Source organism: Trichinella spiralis (assembly GCF_000181795.1).
Source record: "Trichinella spiralis strain ISS 195 chromosome Unknown Scfld5, whole genome shotgun sequence".
Lineage (NCBI taxonomy): Eukaryota > Metazoa > Nematoda > Enoplea > Trichinellida > Trichinellidae > Trichinella > Trichinella spiralis.
The window spans coordinates 2,583,141-2,602,408 of NW_003526944.1; the positions used below are offsets into that span (position 1 = coordinate 2,583,141).

A 19,268-nucleotide genomic window follows, 5' to 3' on the forward strand; every position below is an offset into this window, starting at 1 on the left:
TTCTTGCTCCGGTACAATCGATGCATAAGAATAAACTTGCCCCACGCATGTAATAAAGCAAGGCAAAGCACCAAGCTTTTCTTTCATCGGCTCTACCCAACGGCCAACAGCTATGCCACACACACGCACAGAGAAAGCGAGAAAAGGATTTCAAACAAACATTAAAGCACACAAATCATCATCATCAACGACAACAACAACAACAACAACCGGGTAAACTTTTTACAAAATCAAACAATCAAAATATCCCAATCACTGAGGGAATATATACATATAGATATGACAAAAAACAAAACCCCAAACAATACAACTAATTGTACTACTGCAATAATTCTTTTTTTTCCTTCAAAATAAAGTAATAACAAGAAAAAATAACACATTTACATTTTGAACGTAATAAATAGTATAATAAAATATCGGTAAAAATCAAATTCGAACAAAAGTTGTGACGTGTAAAAGTTTTGAAAAAAAAGAAGAATAATTTTTCTCAAAGAATACCGCCGCTACCTTTCAGTACCAACCGGCAAGTTGAAATTAACACAAAAGTAAAAAATAATAACACGATGCTGGACGACAATAAAGGATGAAATTGTCGTTTGTACGTAAGTATGCAAACTTTTTTATGCAAATAAAATGAATGAATGAAAAGACAAAAAAAAAAGAACAAATCAATTTCACTTACTTCACAGGCACTTCAAAGTTGGATCGTTTACGATCCAATTTCGACACGCTTTTCGTTCTTTTCAAAGCACTGTTGCGAAATGGTCTGGCAAAGAAATTCTGAAATGTAAATTTAATTTATTCAAAAGGAAAAAAAATTAATAAAATTTTAATAATAAAATAAGTGAAAATAAAATATAATATAATTTGTCTGTACAGTATTTTTTTAAATTTACTGTTGTGATGCTGCATATGTAATATGAATGAAGTGCATCTGGTGTGGAGAAAGAAGAAGAAGAAGAAGTGAAGCTAGAAAATTTGAAAGCTCGTCGTAGTAGCTTGTTTGTTGTCTATCCATCCCATTCGTCAATCCATCAATCCCGGCGCGAGATGCCAAGTGAAATTGCATAGAAGATGCAAAAACAAAACTTTCAAATATTTGATCAGAGAAAGCAGCACAAAGCCCCAACTACAGCTATAAACTATGCAACGCGTTCCACATTTTGTCATTGTCGTCACTTCTTCTTCTTCTTCTTCTTCTCCTTGCTCTTTTCATTCATAGACAAAGCTTAATACTGAATAGGAAAACAAGCGAGATAAAGAAGAAGAAGAAGAGAAAGCATTGATGCATTGAATATACAAAATTAGATTCAGCCGAAAAAAATACAGCAATAATGATAATAATAATAATAAAAGAAATGAAAATTTTTTCATTCCATTGATTAATCATCGAAAAAGATGGACAATGGGAAAAAAAGTTGCAAAATTATCCAACGGAGAAGAAAGCTTTTCGTCGTATGAAAAATTTCAAAATCCATTACACCGCCAACGTGGAGGAGGAGGAGGAGGAGGGGGTGGTCGAAAAATATTTTTATTCCCTACAGAACACCAATATCCGGGAAGTGCGGGCAGTTGAGATGGGTCAAGGGCATTATTTATTTCATTTATACTACTTGTCACACGTTTCGTTCTTTTTTCACTTTGAACTAACTCTCACTCTGTTGTCTCCCTTGTCACTCTTCTCTCTTGCACACATATATGTATATCTTTGTAAATAAACCCCTCCTGATAATCTATATAATAATTTTTCTTTGTTTCAAAATTTAATTCAAACAAAATAAATAATCCTCAATCAATAATAATAATCAAATATTATAATTTTTGAAATAAAAGCAAAAATGAAAAATTTTGAAAAATTACGACAATTTTCCTGATGATAATTTTCACATCAGACCAGTCAGCCAGTCCCAGTCCCAGTCGCATCATCTTCCAGATCAGTGATTATCAAATATTTTCTTTCGTACGCTTTTCTTTGCATCACATCTGCTTGCTGACCCTGTTCTCTATTTGCCATACACACCACGCACAATAATATATAGCTATTGAATTTGTCATTTTGATATATTAGAAACAAAACAAACAAACAAATAAATAACTATTAATATTATTGCACGGCACATCTTTGAACTCTTATTAAATAGAATTCAAAAAAAAATATTAATATGCAGTAGATCAAAATTGATAATTACAAAAACTGACAAACGTGAGAAACGTTCATCGTGATTTCATAATTGGACAAACAAGAAACTAGCCGGCCAGTTGTATACATACATTGTATATAATTTTCATTTGCGTGTGAGGAAAAATTTAAATACGGGGCAATACAATCAACAGACCATCACCATCACCACCAGTAGAATTTATCAGTGCGTGTTCATGATTTGAATAAGAGGAAAAGAAAAAAACAAAATTAAACTTAATTGAATAAAGTTGCGTGTAAAAATTTGCCGATCGATATTGCTGGCAAGAAAAACTGTTTGCTCTTCAACCCACATTTTCAAACAGCTGTTCTCTCAACATGCAACAATGCAAATATACTAATAATACAAGAGAAACATGCCAACGCATTTTAAGTAAAGAATAAATTGAAATTTCAATCCCATTCATCCGGTTTACGACGACGACAATGATGATCAAGCTGTTAGCTGAATTTTCATAATAAAACAAACAATTTATGAGTAAGATATCAAAAGAAGAAGAAGATGAAAAAATGTCATTTCCAATAACTACTGTAATTGTGTACTACTATACAATGGACCACCACCACCAATGTGTGGTAGTGGTTGGACAATTTTGAAAATTCTCATAATATAATTATTATAATAATGATAATTTCTTTTTTTGCTATACATCTCCATCTCTATGATATAAATGCGCAACCTGAAAAATTCAGTCTTTTCATGTCGGCCCCGATTTTTACCATTTAACCTGAATACAACAAACCACCTTTTCCAAAGAAAGCTGACAAAAGAACAAGTATCTCTACCGTAACAATTCATGTTGACACGCATGTGACATCGTCATCCATTCGTCATTTGGATTCAATAATTTATCATATACCAAAAACTGTGCAACTCAATCTCTCTACACATTTCTATTATCATTCACGATTCATATTCTTTTTTTATATAAAATATCCAATTTCATTTTGAAACAATTCAACATTAAAATATACACAGACAAATAAAAAAAAATTCGTGAATTTCATTCAAACGTTACAGTTAATTGAAAAGAACTTTTTACATTTTCTCAATAATGATTAATTCTTAAAAAAATAATACGACAAGCATATTTTCATGCACAGACATACAAACCACATAGACAAACAAAAGTTGAAAACCAGTTGATGCCGTCGTTTTCATTCTTGTTCAAACATGGACAATTTACATTGTTTCTACAAAAGTAGTGGAAAATTTTTCCATTCAACTTTATGCGCTCCACTTCAACACTACCACCACCACCACCACCACCGTATACATGATGCACAACAACAGTATTGAAATTTGAAATAATTAATTAAAAAAAATAAAATAAATTCCACACCCATCAATTCAGTTCATGTTGAAAATAATATTCTTTAAAAAAATGGCACATTCTGATTTGTGAGAGATTTTGATGAAGTCATTTGCACAAAGGAATGACTGATTTTTGCTCGGAGCGTGAAATGGGAGGAGACGCAGAGAGATGAAACAACGCCGTCAAGTTGCCTTCAAGCTAGACAACAACAACAAAAGCCAAGGACACAGAGACCAAAAACGGACAGACACAGAGAAACGAAACGACAATTTTCAAATCATCCCCCCACCCCAATATACATACAGACAGACAAACAAACAAATATACTGAAATGAGATTAATTAAAAATCAAATGTATTTTTGAAAAAAAATATATATTTCCTTGAAAATTTCCATCAATATTAAAATTGATAAACGATAAACATTTTTCATTAGAAATCTTACCGCCAATTTACTGCTGGACGACGTGGGTGTAGACGATGTGAAAAGCTGAGCACTAGCTGAATAGGTGGCAGTGGGATGGGATGGAATGCGACGAGATTCAGGTGTGCACATCACCGGAAGTGGCTGTGGCATTGTCAATTTTCCAGAACCAATAGCTGCTGTTCTGCTGTTGTTGTTGTTGTTGTTGTTGTGCAATGCGGGTCTTCTATCTAAGCTCCAACTGTCCACCTCGATTGGATGTTTCGACGACAAATCGCCATTATTGTTCGACCATTCTGAAAAAAAATAAATAAAATTTTAATTTCTACAAATAAATAAATAATTAATTGTCAATCGACTACCCAGAAGAATAAAGAAAAAACAGTTTTTTTTCCTTTTAAAACATAGTAGTTGTGTGTGAAATTGATAAAAAAAAATACCTCGTTGCTCAGGGATGACGCTCAATGATAATGTACTGTTGCAACAAATTCGGTTGCGCATGTTTTGTTTGTTTATAAATAATTTGCATAGACCAGAACAAATTCGACGATAGAAAAAAGTGACCACGGGAAAAATTTATGTATATTATTCAGCGTAGAATAAATAATACTATTACAGCCAGTGTGGTGGTGGTAGTTGGAATTGTCAGTGGGCGTTGAGAGGAAAAAGTGAAGGACGCCGCCGCCGTGGGCGAAAAATGATCCAATCAAAAAATGGAGAAACGAATACAAGTCGACAGGAGAAGCATGCTTTTCGCCGACATCCAATAGAAAACGGCCAATGAGAGTGAGAGAAAGACAAAGAGAAAAAAGGTCGAGCGTTCACAGTTTTATACAGTAGTAGAACAGTTGGTGACGTGAACAGCTTCAACTTGTACCAAATTTATGCAAATATCCGCTTTTTTTAATAATAATTTACCACAAATTAGACCGTCTGACGTGGTGAGAAAATTTTTTAAAAAAGGGGAAAAAAATTAGGACCGCCACAGACGGTAAAGTGAAGCGAGAAGCGAACTAACTAACTAACTAACTAACTAACTAACTGGTCGACAAGGACACGATGCAAACAAGATTGCAGCGGCAACAGTGCAAATTGAAAAGCTGCCGAAAAACCAGACACTGTCGAACAACGTGTCGCCAGGGCGACAGACGGACAAGCTTGCCAAAGCGATAGAATCACAATTTCTGCTCATGACCCGACCGGCGGTGACCACTGCCCACTGATCACTACTGACAACATACCACATGCAGAACAACTGTCATTGAAATTCAAGGTTCTTCATCCTCTCTTTATTTATAATATATGCATATTAATCTCATCTTCTCTGTTCACTCTTGTACACGCACACATACAACAGAAACGCATATAATAAATAAAAATTCCATTTTTTCTTTTCTTTCATCTCAATCATATAACATATACAACCACCATACGTGTACAACATACAGATCACACGACACAGACGATCACAATCATTGTCTGTCTACTTGATTATCATCAACCGATTCCAATATTATCAAATTTAAATCAAATTCTTCTAGCATAATTTCCAAAATATGAAAATTAAAAAAACAAAATGAACAAAACGAATCACAATAAATAATATTATTATTAAAAATTTTCCAGTTGGGTTTTTGTTACAAATCAACCGAACCAGTTTTCACAATTCGTGAATAAATAAATAAATAAATAAACATTTTAAACAACAAGTCAAAAAAGTAACAGCTTCTCTTTCATTAAAAAAAAATTTTTTTCTCCACATGCAAATTAAATTATTTTTATCATGAAAATCAAACACAGTTGAAGAACAAAAAACACTAAATTGTTCAAATTAATCTTGACAAAATATATTAATAACATACAATAAATACAATGCAAACAACGTGCTCGGAAAAGATGGATGGGTGCGTAAAATTAATGCGTAAAAGATGAAGCAAAAATTATCTGTTGATTTGCTGCTTTTTGTTTTTGTCCCTTCCATTCATGTGATTGAGCAAACCTGTCACAACAGGGCGTGGCAAAATTTCCCACCACTGATGATGATGATGATCAACTCTCTTACAATTATCCTCTTCCGGAGAAAAAAATTCGAAAACAACAACAACAAAACAATAATAATAATAATAATCATCATCCCGTCATCATATTAGCTCAAACGACGGGTCAACAATCATCGGTGTCATGCAAATTACGCGTTAGCCGGTCAACTGGATGAAGTTTGGCCGGCGTGAGAACAATATCTCACCATCAGCATCATCAGGTCAACTAAATCGCCATTCCAATACCTCTATAAATATGTATATATTTGGCTGTATCAAATCCGGTGATCGCAATTTTTTTCTCTCTCTCTCTCTCTTCAGCTAGAGAAAACAATTAGCTCATCGGTTTGGTTCATCAATGGGAAAAATGATAATTCATCATCATCATCGACGAAAGTGAACAGGAAGATTAGAGAGGAATATAAAATAACCAAACAAAAAATAATAATCCGAATCACACACACTGAACAGTTGTCAATTCTCAGCAAATAGTAAAAATTGATATTATAAAAATTACATAAAAACGAATATTCTACATTTTTCAAATTGTTAATTTTTGAAAAATTACTCCAAATTGTGGTGAAAAGCGAACAATCGAGAAAAAAAAATAATAACAGTGGCACGATCGACGGCGGTCAGCGCTTGTCGTCGCCAAGCAATACACATACATATACACACACATACACAGCATGGAGCCGAATACAAAGCGTGGCACAAAGCACATAACAAGATCACCTTTCGCACAAAATGGACAGCTTTGAAAAGCTTTGCATACAGCTAAAGCACAAATCGATCAATTTCCTCCTACTACTCAGTGGTCGAAGTCGGCCACTGTCCACTGGCAACAACGACAACAGAATCAGAAAAATTTTCCACCAACATCAATGGACAAATAGAAGCTTTGTTGTGACGTGCGAGCTAACGGTAAATAAATAAATAAACAGAATTTCCACAACTTACCCAACGTGAAAAAATTATTGTTTTTTTTTATTCTGAGCAATAAAAAGAGCAGCAGCAGCAGCAGAAGACAAAGTGACAAAACAACAAAACAGCATGACAGAAGATAAGAAATGATACAAAGAATGAGAAAGAGAAAAATATATATATATAAGCTGACCCGACCGTTAAATGTTCGAAGAGACAGCAGAGTGAGGTTGTGTGGGATTTTTCCCCTCCCCTGCCTCTCTCCCCCCTCCCTATCCGAGCAACAATAATAGGCGACAGCAGTGGCGCGAGTGGATAATAGAATAAAATGGGTGAAGTGAATGAATATGATTAGAAAAAAAATAGAAGAAGGAAAAGAGCCCGCTGCTGTTGTCCGTGTCACGACCCCAATGGCACGACAGCGTTAATAGTTTCCGGCTGAAGTGGACAATGGTCGAATGACAGCAGATGGACGTGCACCGCCGCCGACCAGGTCGGCTGGTGACGAGATGATTTCAAGCGGTCGTTTTAGCCTTAGCGCAAACAAACGGCCACGGCTAAACCAAACAACAATATCTATCTATCTATCTCCAATGAACAACAGCAGCATCACAGCTTTTTCTTTGCTAATAAAACTAAATTCAACAACTCCTCCTATCTATCTATCTATCTATCTATCTATCTATCTCGTTCTCTCTTTCACTCATTTTACTTGTTTGTATTATTATTATTATTATTATTACTGTTGTTATTATTAATCTGAATTTTCATCACACATCCAATGCTAAACCAACCAACCAACCAACCAGGTCAGCCGGTCATCATTGTCGCTTCTGTCAGATGTCGCAGCTGCTGAGATAACATCTGGTAGCCCACGACCAACTGACTGACTTGATGACTCTCTTTTGAAATATCTGTTTAGCATTTTTTCAAACGTCACCACCACCACCATCACTTTCTTCTGGTTCTCATTTTTTAATATTAATGTTAAAATTTAAGAAAAAAAAATCTTTTTTTTTCCCAAACTTCATTCAGCAACTTACTCAAAGCAGTAACGCTTTTACCCAAACAAGAACGCCAACTTCTGCGGCCGCCCATTTTTCATTGAACAAATTTTGTAGTAAATTTTCACCACCACCACCACCAGCAACAACAACAACAACAAAATCAGATGAAAAACAACAACAATAATTAAATAAATAAATAAATAAATAAATAATGCAGCTTTTTCGGTGGTTAAATGAAACGAAGGAGAGAAAATTCAACTTGCCCACACATTAAACGTGAGACTGCTGCTGCCGCTGCTGCTGCTGCTGCTGCTGTTGCTGATGCGTTGTCGTCGCCACCACTACCTACCTCTACTCTGCTTACTTACTCACTTACTACTAACTAACGAACTAAGAAAATAGCTAGCCAAGCTAGCTAACTAACTAGCTGACTAGCCAACTAGCAAAAAGCTATCCGTAAGAAAAGATAAGAAAATGCCAAGTCAATCATCATCCATCCCCCTCAACGCACTGCTCAAACACGTCCATGCAGAAAACAAAAACTTACGCGCAGGTTATAAAAATAAAGTGGTGTTTTTGAAATCAAAAAGCAAAAAATTAAATCTTAATTAATTAATTAAAATATCTAATAAAATTTACTACTAAAAATTAAATTAATATAAATATTTGCAAAAATTAATAATTCAATACAAAATAAAACATGAATGTAAAAATAAGCCGGTAGGTAAAATTTAAAGCAACTGTATGCTTTGAAACGAATAAAAACAAAAAGTGCTTGAAAATAAATGTCCATTGTGGACTTTTTCGTATTTTTACGCTGATCAATTGACAAACGATAGAAATAAATAACGATGATGATAATGATCAAACGACGATGACACACACAAATAGTAAATAAATTTTCAATATTTAAATTAAAAAAAATACAGTATAACAACAACAAAAGAAAGAAAAAAAACCAAACAAGACTGTACTTGAATTTCGAAAAAGTACATTTTGTGAATATTCAAATTTTACAAAAATAAAAAACTTTTTATTTTGCGTTTATAAAAAAAAATCCTCATGTGTTCCACCGGATGGATGGAAGTCTGCTTTTGAAACAAACAAACAAACAAACAAATAAAAATGGACGCGATGATGAAAATTTTCTCAACTGCCAACAACAAGAAGCAATAAATAAAATTGGACCGATTCGAATGAAATAAGCAATAAATTAAACTTGACCTATATATTTGTTCTCCTAGCGAGAAAGGATGTGCGCAATTTGTTTGTAAAAGCGAACGTTCACGCTGTTTGTTGAATGGATTTATTTTTTGAAAAAAAAATACACATAAGTAAAATTTGAATAAAATCAAAAAGAAATTATTTTGAAAATAAAATTTTGAATACAAAGATGATGGAAATTCAGAGAGAAATAATTATCGCGTGATGATAAAAGGGAAAAAATAAAAACAAAATTAGCATATTTCTCTTCAGAAAGTAAATAAAAGTGATAATTCAAGTTGGAAAAGTTGCTTATTTTTTGTTTGTATAACGATAATAAAAAAATGTTTGTTAAAAGAAAACACATACTTAACACTAGACACTCGACGGGTGATGATGAGTCAGTTGTAATAATAATGTTAGTCAGTGCAGTGCAGGTGTAGAGAAAGAAAAAAGAAAAATTTCATGTTTAAATCAATAAAAATAATAATTTAAAAATTTGCATAAACTGAAAGTTCAACATGCAGAAAATTTTCTTCTTTTGTTTTTGTGTCGACACCGTGATAAAAGCGAAAAGGAAAAAAAACAAGAAGAATTTTGATTGTCGGATTAAAGAAGAAAAAAAGTCTTCAGGCAAAAAGCAACAAACACTCGACTCTTATTGAAATAATCATCATGAATAAAATAATGATGACAATATATCATTGTTTGAAGGTTGGATTTTTTTTATGAAAATCAAAGCAACGAAGAAAAAATGATCGAAACAAATCAACCTATATGTATATATTGTCGAAAAAGTGGAAAATGCCAAATAAAAAAAATATATATAAAGAATTTAAATTTCCACCAATTTCCAATCAATTATTATTATCATTCATTACCTTTGAAATGGTAAGGCAAAATGGTCAAACTTTGAGATCGGCTTGTGGCTTTTTCGTTGCCGTTCGACTGAGATTCAATTTCAGCTTCTGCAGTAGTAGCTCTGCTTAGACAATGACGACAAAAGCAAAATGAAAACAACGACACTGAAAACATTGAAACAACTGCAGGGTGCAGGTGAAAACTGTCACATGCCGGCCCTGACCATGTGCAAAGCGGAGAGGATCGACCTTGTACGACGTTGAAGTCGGACCGAAAACGGCCTTCGTATCACGACAATATTGAATAATAATGATGATGAGGAAATAGAAGAAGAAGAAGACGATAATGATGATGATGATGAATATATGAAATTAATAAATAAACAAAAATAAAATTGCCAAACGGTCTCCTTTTTCACCACCAACAAACCGACCAGTGCAACTTTTATTATACTATTTATTGCCAGCAGCAGCAGCGGCGGCAATGGCGGCAACAGCAGCAAGCAAACACCACACGCTTACACCACAGACGACAGCAACAACGGCACAACGCCCTCTTCTTTTTCTTCCTCCTTTTCATCCCCAAGCCGGGCAGACCAATCAAAATTGCCCAATGGCCAACAAGTTGCCGTTAACCAGCCGTTTTGAACGATTACCGTCAGTTGGCAACTGACTGACACACTCAGACGCAATGTCAAAATTCAAATTTTTTTTAACAAAACCGATCCGACGGATTGGTCAGCAGCAGGTGGAATTGGAAAACAAAAAAAATTTACATAACAACTGGTCAATGTCAACAATTCGTTTCAATGGCGACGACTTTCTTTGCTTTTTTCTTTCATCCCCTCCTCGGTTACCGCTCAAACTCGGTTGGTTGACAGGAAATTTCAATCAACCGTCGAAAAAGAAATTCAACTTTGAATGCTAATTACGACAGCTTTCAAGGGTCAATTTTAAATTTCAATGACAAACTCGTCAAGGAGAACCGACAACAACAACAACAACAACAACAACAACAATATCCTGTAGTAATAATTTTAAAGAAAACAAAAAATCACATCCCATTACAGCATTGTTGATAATAAAATTTAAATAAATTCAATTCTTACCGGAATTTGTTGGCGAATGAAATTTGAAACGATTAGAGACTTTTTCTTCGTAACAGACAGGAGTGAGTGAAGTTGAAGCAGTGGCAAAAGTGGAGCCAGGGGTGGAGGTAAAAGCTAAATTGCCACTACTGCCGCTGCTGCTGCTGCTGCTTTTCAGAAAATGACGGGATGACGATGGATGAAAGCGACGAAGCAAGAAAATACCGCCGGCGTTGGTTGTCGGATTAGCTTTCGTTGGGACCACTTTTCCACCGTCACAATGAGGCATACAACTGGTTGTTTTTCTAGCCTGCCTCGCATCCTGCAATCAGGACGAAGGCTGTAAAATAATCCGGTTCCCATAAACTACAACTACTAACTATTACGACAGCTGTTGAACAACGCATTCAACAGCACAATCGTAATAAATAATAATAAAATTCAAGAAAAACACCTGTTCACTTGCATAACATGCTAATGTTCGACTTTTACATTCCACTACAGCATAGACGGCTGACCGGCATATTACAGTCGGCGACAGATGTCGACAAGGTGAACTGACATGAATCACATCTGCAAATCTTGCTTATTTGAAGCTATAGAACAAAATAAGCAACTATTTCTGTATTCTGCACAAACGAGCAACAATCATCCATTTAACCCTATCATTATATTCATAAAATTCGTCAGAGAAATCAGTTCTGCTATAAATGCTTAGATGTAGAGCTGTTGGTGAATTTTCTCGATTTCAAAATTGCCAACAACAAATGAAAAGTGATTTTTCTAATCACTTCTAGTCACCAACTTCCCCCACCTCCACCCGTCGCTGCTGTTCAACCGACCCCACCCACCTTCCCACACTGTTCAGCAGAGAAATTCAACTCTACTCTACTGGAGTTCGATCCGAAATTCTGAATCATCAAAAAATCAAACAAATATTAAATCGTTAAATTGAAAAATCAATAATTTTTTTAAAAAAATTAATAAAAATGCCATTCAACATCTCGTACACGAACACACCCGACAGACGCTTGTCCCACTGCCACGTTCGGCAGATGCAAGACAAACAAAACCCACTCGATCACCTTGAACCATCCTTATTATTACTATTATTATGTTAATTTTGACTCTCTTATCACAGTTAGTTGATCACCAGCAGCGCAGAAAATAATGGTAAAATTGATTTTTAAAAAAGCAAATATATTTCATATTTTGTAAATTTCAACTTTTAAAAATTAAAATATCTCATTGGCATTTTTCAAATTATTATTTTACGTTAGAACAATATAAAACACAACATGCTTACGGCATTCATGTAGCCAACCTTCCAATGACATCATCCAAACGACTAAATTTGAAATTTGTTCACCAATTGCCCATTTATACGAACATTTCAACTCTGACAAATCAATTCCAACATTTCAATATCAGCAATGTGATGAAAAAGAATTCTCTTTTTTTTTCTCTCTCTTTCCACCAACGACACCGCAATACGCTACAGTAAAAAAATTTTTGTTTACAATTTTCGCTGAAATAAAAACAAAGTCAAGGTAGCGAGTGATCAAATTGATAAATTAATCAAATCTGATGGAAAGCAAAAAATTTCCATTTTCAATAATTTCAATAAATCAAATGTGTATAATCAATTAAACGAAAATACACACTCACAATATACTGTGAAAATCGAACGAACGAGAATATATCAACAGTCGACGTGTGCGATACAATAAGTGCAATTGTTAGGAAAAAAAATTGAACAGTTAATTTTTTCAAATATTTCTGCTTTTTCTTAACGTGGAAAAATGAAAAATGACGATGAAACAGAAAAATATGATTACAATCAAATCTGAACAACGCACGGTCACTTGAACAAAATGTTGCAATTGAACGAAAACTACATGCTAATTTACTCACGACAATCTTCACTCGTTCAAAGAGTGTTTTGTGCACATTTTACAGTAACTTTTGTTCAAGTACGAGACAATTTGAACAAATTAATTTTTTCAATATTCAAAATTAAAATATTAACAAATTTCATGGATATTTTTTCAGTGGCAAAATTTCAAAGTTATGTCAAACATTGAAGACGTACTCAAAATGTTCCATCAACAATCAATTATCATGAAGTGAAATTATTGTTCAGTAATTTTTTTAAATATTTCATCACAATTCAATATTAAATCATGCATTTGGAAAAATATTAAACTTTTCACAGATGAGTGCAACAAAAAAATCAGATTGCTGCAAATTTTATCCTGTTAAAAATGATAATTTTTATTCACAATCGAAATACAATTTTCAGAATATTAAAAAAAGTAAATACTTACAAAAAAATTATCTAGCCGCAAAATAGCGTGAAATCTATCGCAGTATAAAAGCAACTGTGCGCGATAAATTGGAAAATGTTGAAATTGTCTCATTTTTGATTGGTTAATTTTAAATTTGAAAACTTTTTCAATCACCCTTTTCCCGCTTGTTTCGAAAACAATTGTACCTGCATTATGTAAAATACCTTTTTTACTTTTTCCATCAATTGATGTAAATTAATACTTGTCATTTGTATTTATTCATTTATTCCTTTAGCATATTTATATTTGAGTAAGATGGAATATTTTTTTGCCGTTTAATTTATTGAATTGTATTGATAATTTTAGTTATTGGAAACTTGTCTGTTTGTTTGGAACAACGAAGGACAATTTGAATAATTGAATTTTTCTAAAAGCCAGCCAGCTCTGCTTGATGGTAAAGTCGGAATGCGTACATTCGCCGAAACCGTCATTTACATTTTATGCTTGGAAAAGGTTGATTGTTCTGTTTTTTTTCAATTATTGAATATAATAACTTTTATTTCAGATTAAAAACTGTAATTGCTGCTGTGAAACAGACAAATTTAAAAGTTAAGCGACTCAGAGGAGAAGTTGAGGAAAAACTTCAAGCGCGAAGTTCACTTACTGAACTGGTGAGTTGATTGATGGGTTTTCTATTTTAATTTCTTGTATCATTTTATTCAATATTCAAATTTTCATTTTCCATATTTTTTTTCTCTTATTGATATTCTACTTTTCAAATTTATCAGTTTACCAATCGCTGAGCTTTCATCGATCACGTTACTTTCCAAACAGAATAGAATATCAATTTTGGTAAAAAATGTTACTTTCAAATTACCGATTCATAATACATTAGGCACTATTTTTATAAAATTGTAAAATTTTACATTTTTCACATGTTACACCAGGGTAAATGTTAATTATTTAAGTTGGTTATCAATAAATTGTAAACTGTAGCATTGTAATACAGAAAAAGAAAATAAAGTTTGTTCATTTTGAAAAGGAAAAAAATGCTTTAAGCTTGCCGAAGTTCAGACAAAACAAGCAGATCTAGTGTTGTTGGAGGATTTTTTGAAGAGAGAGAAGAATCGTATGTGCAACAGAAATCGGCGTTTGACCGAAGCTAACAAATCTGTAGAGCTTATGGAAAAAGCTTTGACGCGTCTTTCGACAGAAATTGAAAAAGACCGTGCTCTCTATTACGAAAAAATGCAAGAATACGTTGCTCTTCGGTAAAATTGTTGTTTATTAATTTATTGGTTTTTTTAAGTGTTATTTTTTAAAGTGAACAATTGTTGTGGGTTAATGCTCAATTGATGATACGTCGCAAAAATATGACTGGTCAACTTGCAAGCATATTTTATCCTCAACAATCAGTAAATGATATTCTATTCGATGTAATAAAAAAAAATTTTCATTGAATTTCCAAAAGTATACTTTCAGACGTCCAGTTCAAATTGTACGTGTGAATCAGTTTATCGAATTGCTGGTTTGCACCTTCCGGATGCGGAAAATTATCGCAGTCAGTCACAGTTAATTCAATCTGATTGTTGTTGTTGTTGTTATTTATCGTGTTGTTTTGTCCGACTTTTAGAACATTGTTATTTGGAAATTTCATCCGCTCTTGGTTATGTTGCTTTGTTAATTATTATTCTCAGTTCAATATTCGATGTTCCACTGAGTCACGAAGTGAAATTTGCCGGCTCTCGTTCGGTTATTTTTGATTTTTCTCTCCAAAATTCCAACAATACCATTCAAACGTATGCAAATGAGCCACTTATTCCAGTTGTTTATTAAATTTTTCTTTAAATTCAAATTCTTTTCAGATTTCCTTTGTACACTTCTCGTAGTAATAAGATAACGTTCAATTATGGGGTTTTTCTTTTGAACAGGAACATTGCTCAAGTAAGTTGTAAATTATATTTTTTTCATTGATTTATTTAATTTTTTCTCATTAATATACAGTTTCGACGAAATCTCGGTTTACCGACAGCCGATTTACGTTGTACATTAGCCAACGTGGCGAATCTATTTGAAAAATTTTCCGGCACACTTTCGTAAGTGGAATCAATGAATGAATGTATTGTAGTAGTAAATATTGGCTTTTTTCTTGCTTTTCTTGTTCATCGTAAATAGTACGGGTAAAAGAAATCCAATTTTACATTTATGAGTGAAATCAATTATTCTGATGAGATTGTTTGTTTTTCGCTTTTTATGGACGAGTTGGTGTTCTTTTATTTTTTTAAAGTTAAACGAGCGTACTGTAGATTTTGCATTGGCCCTGCTTGACGACAACTGGTGTTCTGCTTTTGTTTTGGGTTTCTTTTTTTTTTATGTTTGTCCCATTTGTGATTTTTGTATGTTAACAACAGAGAATCCACGATGATCAATTTTTGCACAATGCCTGCAGCCTTGTGAAAATCTGTTTGTTGACAACGTTCAAATGACTAATCCAAACCGGCATGCTTTTGCTTATTTTTTTAAATATCTTTTCACGCGCGTGGGATGGTAATTTTTTTCCCTTTTATTTGTATTATTTCAAACGAAGTACATTTCACAGTTCAACAACTTTTTCCCTTATTCACTGATGACTGTATTCGATTTTTATGTTGATCATTGAGTTGATTTAAATTGATTTTTTTTTTCGAAAACTACTACAAATGGATTTCAGACTTTTCCACCCATTTTGTACAAATTTATTTTTCTATTCAATTTTTGTAAACAGTTGATTTATTATTCAATTAAGCGTTCAAATTTTGATTGTTGTCCATTTCAGCGATTCGAATTTGATTAATCGAACAACGCGGTCGAATTTTCCCTCCTCTTCGACGGTCGAGGTGAGAAGTTTGAATCGTCTGGATAATTTCGAAACGTCGCTCGCATCAACCAGCGATGACGTGCCAATGATGGCCAATGACGACCGTAGCACTTCTCTGCCGACCCTACTACCTTTGCTGTCAACCGATTCCGAACGTCATTGTGTAATCCAACGCGGGCGTGGCCAATTCAGCTGATAGAAGATCATTCGAACAAATCTCAACTGTATATGTATATGTATGTACAGTTGAACAACAATTGCAGAAAATCTGAAAATCGGGATATTTGTACATTTGCATTTGCTTATCTACTTTTTCTTTCAACTTGACATCTGACATACAATTGGACAATTTTTATTATTTCAAATGAAATTTATCGTTGCTCTTTTATGGTTTTCTGGTCGATGGCAAATTTTCAGGTTCTTTCTTTACGACCACCGGTTCGTATTGGCATAGCTAAAATTATAAGGTAGAAGAGAGGTAGAAAAAAAAAGGAAATATTTATGAAATGTAATTTTTATATGCAAATCAATGGAGCAAGCACTATTTTGTAAGTATACATCTCGAACGTTACTAATTTGCATTTTAGATGGAAGAAGAAAATGCCTTTTTTTCTCTTTTTCTTTGAATATCTTTTTTGAATTAATTCATTTTGATCAAGTTTAAAGAACTTTCCTTGTAAACAGAGCAAACACACACACACACACAGACAGACAGTCAGTGAAGCGACCAGCCGACTGATTGTTGTGTCGGTTAGTGTTAGTCAGTTGGCCGGCTGGTAATGGCCTTGTTGTAATAGCAACAGGGCGCGCTTTTTTGTCCCTGCCGGATGGTCGTTCGCCGCTCCCTATTGTCTTTGGACCAATCGTCCGGCCGGACAATGGCGTCATAAAAATGTCGTTAAAATTTTTCTTTTTCCAAAATTTCTCCCACACACTGGTCGATTGGCGGCGTTCACTGGTGGTAATTTTCACAATCTGAGGCAGCAGTGGGACAAGCGTCGGCGTTTTTACAACACTTTTGCCCAATCTCGTCATTCGGGAACCGCCCCTGTACGTTTTAACGACGGTCGCCCTAGTCGACGTCGACGCCAAGTCTGCCAGGCAGTTCAAGCATTCAGCATGCTATATTAATGCAAGTACAATGACAACAACATGAACTTCCTCCAAAGTCTTCTTCTTACTGTCATTACCCAAATGTCACTTGCCTCCCTCTGGTAGTTTTACAAACGACTAGCTTGTCATCCAACTGTTGTTGCTGCTTCACAATATTAATAATCTTCTAGATCTTCTTCTTCTTCTGCACTGGACCAATCATGTTCGGTCACTCTACTGGCATGCTACGATGGTCATCACTTTTGCTCACCATCGTTGTAATACTTCTCTACAGTAGATCGACTGATTCTATTCGTTGGCTGTATGATTGCATTTTCTCTATTTCTTTTTTCACAACAATTTCATTTTTAATCAAAATTTTCTAGAGCTTTGGGTCAGTCGAACAAATTATGGAATCATGCACAACACTGCCCTCGCACTCGTTTCGAACGAAAACGCTACGGTCTTGCTGGTGTACAGGTATGTATATATTGGATCCATTCCATTATTATTTTCATAATTATTAAATACAATTTCAGACTAGACTTTGCAAACGTCACGCCGATCTTATGCCGATAATTATGAAATCCGCTTCACAAAGTGTCATGGTTTGTCAACAGCAGTTCAAAAATTACCGTTGGAATTGTTCTTCAGTTCGACAAGTGCCCAAACTGCCCCCAGATTTGACCAAAGGTAAAATACTACCGAAATTATTGTTTTACCAAATATGTATGCAAATTGTGAACAGGTACAAGAGAACAGGCGCTGGTGTACGCGTTGTCAGCCGCGGCTGTTGCGCACGGTATTGCAAAAGCATGTTCCAGTGGTACAATTGCTTATTGTCCATGCGGCAACGCTGTAAGTGGTGCGAAATTTGACGACTACATTGTAAGTATTTCTATTCTTTTTTCCCTTCTATTCAATTATTGGCGTATTTGTTGCTTGTTTAATTTTATAGTATATTTTCTAGCGTAGAGGATGCAGTGACAACGTGCCGTATGGGCAGAAAGTGAGCAAAGAATGGACAAAGATTAAGAAATTCAAAGCGGCCATGCGGCTTCAGCAGCAGCAACAGCAACAACAACAACAACTACAACAGAAGCAACAGCAATTCCAACGAAGTCGTTATCGTAACCGGAAACGAGTGCAATCACAACGTTCGTATCACGATGATATTATGCGGTATATGCGCGAAAATAGGAATGTTTATCCTTATTTGCACAAAAAGCCCAAGCGTATCGTTCTAGCACCTAGAGCTAGAATGAATCATCACAACTATCGAGTTGGGAGAAATGTAGAATATAATTTCTGTTGTTTTGCTCTTCTTACCGACGTTCTTTTCTAGATTATCAATCATATGTTGGAATTGAAATGCAAATGTCACGGGGTATCTGGATCGTGCAATTTGAAAACATGTTGGAAAGTTTTACCACCACTGATCCAAATTGGTGAAATGTAATAATAACAATAGAAATAGACTGTTAAGCATCAATTAAGTTATCATCAGACAATGCTTCTTCAGGTTGAGGAAAAAATACAGCCGAGCGGCCGAGGTACGCTGGTTGAACGGTGGCAATTCGGCTCGTTACAACGTGGAACCGTACGCCCTTGTTGGTCGGGTTACTGAAGACGATCTCGTTTATATACGCAAATCACCGGATTATTGCACCGAAGATCGACGAGTTGGTTCGATTGGAACCCAGGGCAGGTGAGTTGTTGTAAATTGTATTTTTGCTCGTTTGAACGAATTTCATCCAAATTTGAGAACATGCAATGCTACCGAACAATCGTCTGCCGGCTGTGACAGCATGTGCTGCGGGCGTGGACATGAAATTGTCTTCGAATATGTCATATCCAATTGCCGTTGTCGTTACGTGCACTGTTGTTATGTGGAATGTGACCGGTGTCGTGAATTGGCCGAAAAGCATGTATGCAAATAGAATTCATCCGGTGCAGTGCAGTTATCCGGTA

The 19,268-nt window shown here is 34.6% G+C and overlaps 5 protein-coding genes across 5 annotated transcripts; 3 read left to right on the forward strand and 2 right to left on the reverse strand.

Annotated features, from left to right (window-relative positions):
* Positions 1 to 3,788: 3,788 nt before the first annotated feature.
* On the reverse strand, positions 3,789 to 4,440 carry Tsp_04246 (putative spindle pole body component 97). Its single transcript, XM_003375012.1, has 3 exons — positions 4,380 to 4,440; positions 3,961 to 4,235; positions 3,789 to 3,842 (listed from the first exon to the last, which is right to left on the reverse strand). The coding sequence occupies exons 1-3, from the start codon at positions 4,438 to 4,440 to the stop codon at positions 3,789 to 3,791; spliced, it is 390 nt and encodes a 129-aa protein (XP_003375060.1).
* A 2,809-nt stretch (positions 4,441 to 7,249) lies between these two features.
* On the forward strand, positions 7,250 to 8,093 carry Tsp_04247 (conserved hypothetical protein). Its single transcript, XM_003375013.1, has 3 exons — positions 7,250 to 7,325; positions 7,347 to 7,591; positions 7,938 to 8,093. The coding sequence occupies exons 1-3, from the start codon at positions 7,250 to 7,252 to the stop codon at positions 8,091 to 8,093; spliced, it is 477 nt and encodes a 158-aa protein (XP_003375061.1).
* A 2,029-nt stretch (positions 8,094 to 10,122) lies between these two features.
* On the forward strand, positions 10,123 to 10,645 carry Tsp_04248 (conserved hypothetical protein). Its single transcript, XM_003375014.1, has 2 exons — positions 10,123 to 10,231; positions 10,440 to 10,645. The coding sequence occupies exons 1-2, from the start codon at positions 10,123 to 10,125 to the stop codon at positions 10,643 to 10,645; spliced, it is 315 nt and encodes a 104-aa protein (XP_003375062.1).
* Positions 10,646 to 10,947: 302 nt separating this feature from the next.
* Tsp_04249 (conserved hypothetical protein) lies at positions 10,948 to 12,155 on the reverse strand. The gene is made up of 5 exons (XM_003375015.1): positions 12,081 to 12,155; positions 11,899 to 11,971; positions 11,515 to 11,633; positions 11,140 to 11,382; positions 10,948 to 10,995 (listed from the first exon to the last, which is right to left on the reverse strand). Exons 1-5 carry the CDS (start codon positions 12,153 to 12,155, stop codon positions 10,948 to 10,950), a joined length of 558 nt encoding a protein of 185 aa, XP_003375063.1.
* Positions 12,156 to 13,799: 1,644 nt separating this feature from the next.
* Tsp_04250 (protein Wnt-11) lies at positions 13,800 to 19,237 on the forward strand. Its single transcript, XM_003375016.1, has 14 exons — positions 13,800 to 13,861; positions 13,914 to 14,019; positions 14,408 to 14,619; positions 14,673 to 14,784; positions 14,831 to 15,147; positions 15,214 to 15,292; positions 17,489 to 17,619; positions 17,684 to 17,777; positions 17,837 to 17,990; positions 18,046 to 18,185; positions 18,268 to 18,306; positions 18,643 to 18,752; positions 18,820 to 19,005; positions 19,063 to 19,237. The coding sequence occupies exons 1-14, from the start codon at positions 13,800 to 13,802 to the stop codon at positions 19,235 to 19,237; spliced, it is 1,917 nt and encodes a 638-aa protein (XP_003375064.1).
* The last annotated feature ends 31 nt before the right edge of the window (positions 19,238 to 19,268 follow it).